The sequence below is a fragment of the Rhinopithecus bieti genome, unplaced genomic scaffold (genome assembly GCF_001698545.2).
Source record: "Rhinopithecus bieti isolate Rb0 unplaced genomic scaffold, ASM169854v2 scaffold_66227, whole genome shotgun sequence".
NCBI classification, from domain to species: Eukaryota; Metazoa; Chordata; class Mammalia; order Primates; family Cercopithecidae; genus Rhinopithecus; species Rhinopithecus bieti.
In genome coordinates, this window is record NW_016824794.1 from 19169 (window position 1) to 22007 (window position 2839).

Consider the following 2839-nt stretch of genomic DNA (forward strand, 5'->3'; position numbering starts at 1 on the left):
AAAAAAAAAAAAAAAAAAAACTATCAGTTGGAATTGCAAACACCGTTAACTTTCACTCAAAGTAAAAACTATCTGGTGTCAAAATGTCCTACTATTGCAGGAACACCTAGAAGCACAGGTTGACTACAGAGTACTACAAATAAGATACCCAAAGCTTTATCTTAAATACCTGCCCCTTTTAATCACAAAATAATGCAATGCTCAATTTTGTTTCTCCTTTGTTCAGTTCCAAGTGTAGCCTTTTGACAAAACATTTCCCTACTAACTGAATTGTAAAAAATACAACCAAGCTTGTGCTCATTAAATATACATGTATATAAAAAACATACAAAAAGTACAAGATTATGTTAGGAAACTTTTACAGTGTCAACATCCTGATTTCTCAAAATCTTCAGTAAAGGGCCAAAGGTCAAATCTTTCTGTGCACAAAAACTCAGTGTGACTGAAATCCTGAATCAGTGTCATGCCTAGGCATGCTATGCACAGAATGAATTTTAATATGCAGTCCTCTGTGAAAAAAAAGGACAAAAAAAGTAACCAAAAAAAAAACCAAAAACACACCACAGGACAAAAAGTTCTTCTTAAATCAAATTCTATTTGTGAATTCAGCAAAATAATTTCTATAAAATAAAACAGCAAAATATTTAAATAGAATAGGGTGGGCTGTATCTGTTTGCAGGGTATTTGGTTTTTAGACAGGTTCCAAAAAATTACACACATTCAAGTTACCAATTCTCTTTTAAATACAGTATGAACTGAGGAGTTCCTTATTTGTAATCAAATGTTTATTCTGAAATTGTGATATCTCAATTATATTAACTAACCAGTAGTTTCTTTTTTAATGAGACCCTGCTTTGAACGTTAAACTTTTTGGAATAATGGAAGAGGAGCTAGGACAATTCTTGCTTTCAAGTAAAATTGTGACTGAGCAGAAAATCAGCCAGCTATCTTGGTGCAGAGAGGTACTCCAAGTACCGTGGGATTCTGATGACTTCCACGTCACTGGGATCCAGCAGAAGGAAAGTTTGAGAAGATTCACCTAATAAACGCTACCAAAGAAACAAAACAAGCACACCAAATACAGTCTTCTATTATGCTCCAGCATCTTGGCATAGCAAATTTTTGCATATTTGTTTTAAATTTTTTAAAATTCCCATTACTGATACGTAAGTGTTCTTTATCCCACCCAGAGATTGAACTGTCCAACATTATACATAAGGAACATATGTGCAACTGAAAACAGCCTGTTTGTCACATTTCTCCCCTTGTTTTATATTTTAATATTCTAGGTGTAAGAAGTAAAAGCTCTGAGTAATACAGCTGTCACTTCTTGGACAACTGCTGTCATTATGGTAACTTTTTCCTCACTGGCTACACTAACTTGGTGTGAAGCCATGCTAAATGTTACAGCATAACTATAGCTTCAAAGTGATTAACCTAATATCAGAATAAAAAGGCAATGAAAAAAAATCTAGAAACAGTGTTACATCACCAATTTTCCACATCAACCAAATAATTTAAAGGTTACCAGCCTTACATTGCTCATAGCAAAATTGACTCCAGTGGCAAAGAATTAATATGAAACTATTGGTGTGGCTGACATGAATGGGCTCTGTTTTGTTGCTGTTGGATTTTTTTGTAAAGGAGCTGAACCAACTGCCATGGGGCAGGCAACACTGGTTGCAGAGTGCAGTGGGTATAACAAGAAAATTAACTTTTGTAGTTTGTGTAGATCTGTGAGTCTCATCAAGAAAAAAGTTTCTTGCTTAAGAATTAACAGTCAACATTAATATACTATATACACCTTTGCCATTTACACATTAGCATCAGGCCATTTATTACAAAACACTATACACTTTCCACTGCAGGCGGGTTATATATTGACAGCAAATTTCTGCAGATAAGACAGTGAATAAACTCTCCACTCCATGTTGATTAGGAATAGTTTTTCTAGTTTTAAATATTAGCCAGACACAGAAAAAGGTTGGACTGTAAGGCCTGGGTGCACAGTCTTGATGGAACCAGTTAATTATGTGCATTTCATTGATCCTTGGCTTGAGGTGGGGATACTTCTTCACTGCCTTCATAATTTTCTTGTGCTCGTTGGCCAGTTCTCTGAGGGTTGTTCATGTGATGTGCTGCTGGGCCTGTATATGGCTGTCCATGCACATGGTTATTCTGGGAAAGGAGAAGAGATCTGCATGTTAAAACTTTTCACACAGTAAAACAACTTCAAAATCATGGTCTAAAGTCTCTAGAAATGTAAACTTTTATTCTTGGGACTTACTCTGTAAATACCGTTGGACTACTATTGTGCAAGAACAAAAACAAAAACAAAAAAAGGCTTGAAAGAGAAAAACATAGTGTAAATGCAAACCCCCAAACCCTGAATAAGAGCAGTGATTGTGTAGGTCCACATACATCTTTGGCCAAAGTGATTTTTAGTGCCAAAATGATTTAGACTCAAGTCTGGCAAATAAAGGATTAACCCACTGTTGCTCTTGGTAAAAAATGTTCAGAAAACCATCTATGAGCATCTATTGATTCTTCCACATGCTAAATCCAATCGACTAACCATGATACAAGATAAACAGGAGTAGTAACCCTGAACTCACAATAATGCTGACTAAAAACAGAACAATGTTCAAGATGATAGAGTAACCAGGCATGATTAACATAAGAGCTTTCTCAGGGTCAAAGGAAGTTAACACTTCCCTTGTGGATTTGGTTCCTTAACCTTTTAAAATGTCTGAACCCTACAGTGCTCTCATTTTTCTGTACATGCTCCATCAGCCAAGCTAAGATTCTAGACTTTTTTTTTTTTTTTTTTTTTTTTTTT

At 35.3% G+C, this 2839-nt stretch overlaps 1 protein-coding gene across 1 annotated transcript in view; it reads right to left on the bottom strand.

The window, feature by feature from the left end:
• Positions 1-575: 575 nt before the first annotated feature.
• The window catches only part of LOC108522446 (probable ubiquitin carboxyl-terminal hydrolase FAF-X), a gene marked incomplete at its 5' end in the record, with an annotated part of 19627 nt that continues 17363 nt past the window's right edge, over positions 576-2839 (bottom strand). The window contains 2 exon segments of the mRNA XM_017862653.1: positions 576-2216; positions 2576-2626. Coding sequence (XP_017718142.1) covers positions 2041-2216; positions 2576-2626 — 227 coding nt within the window.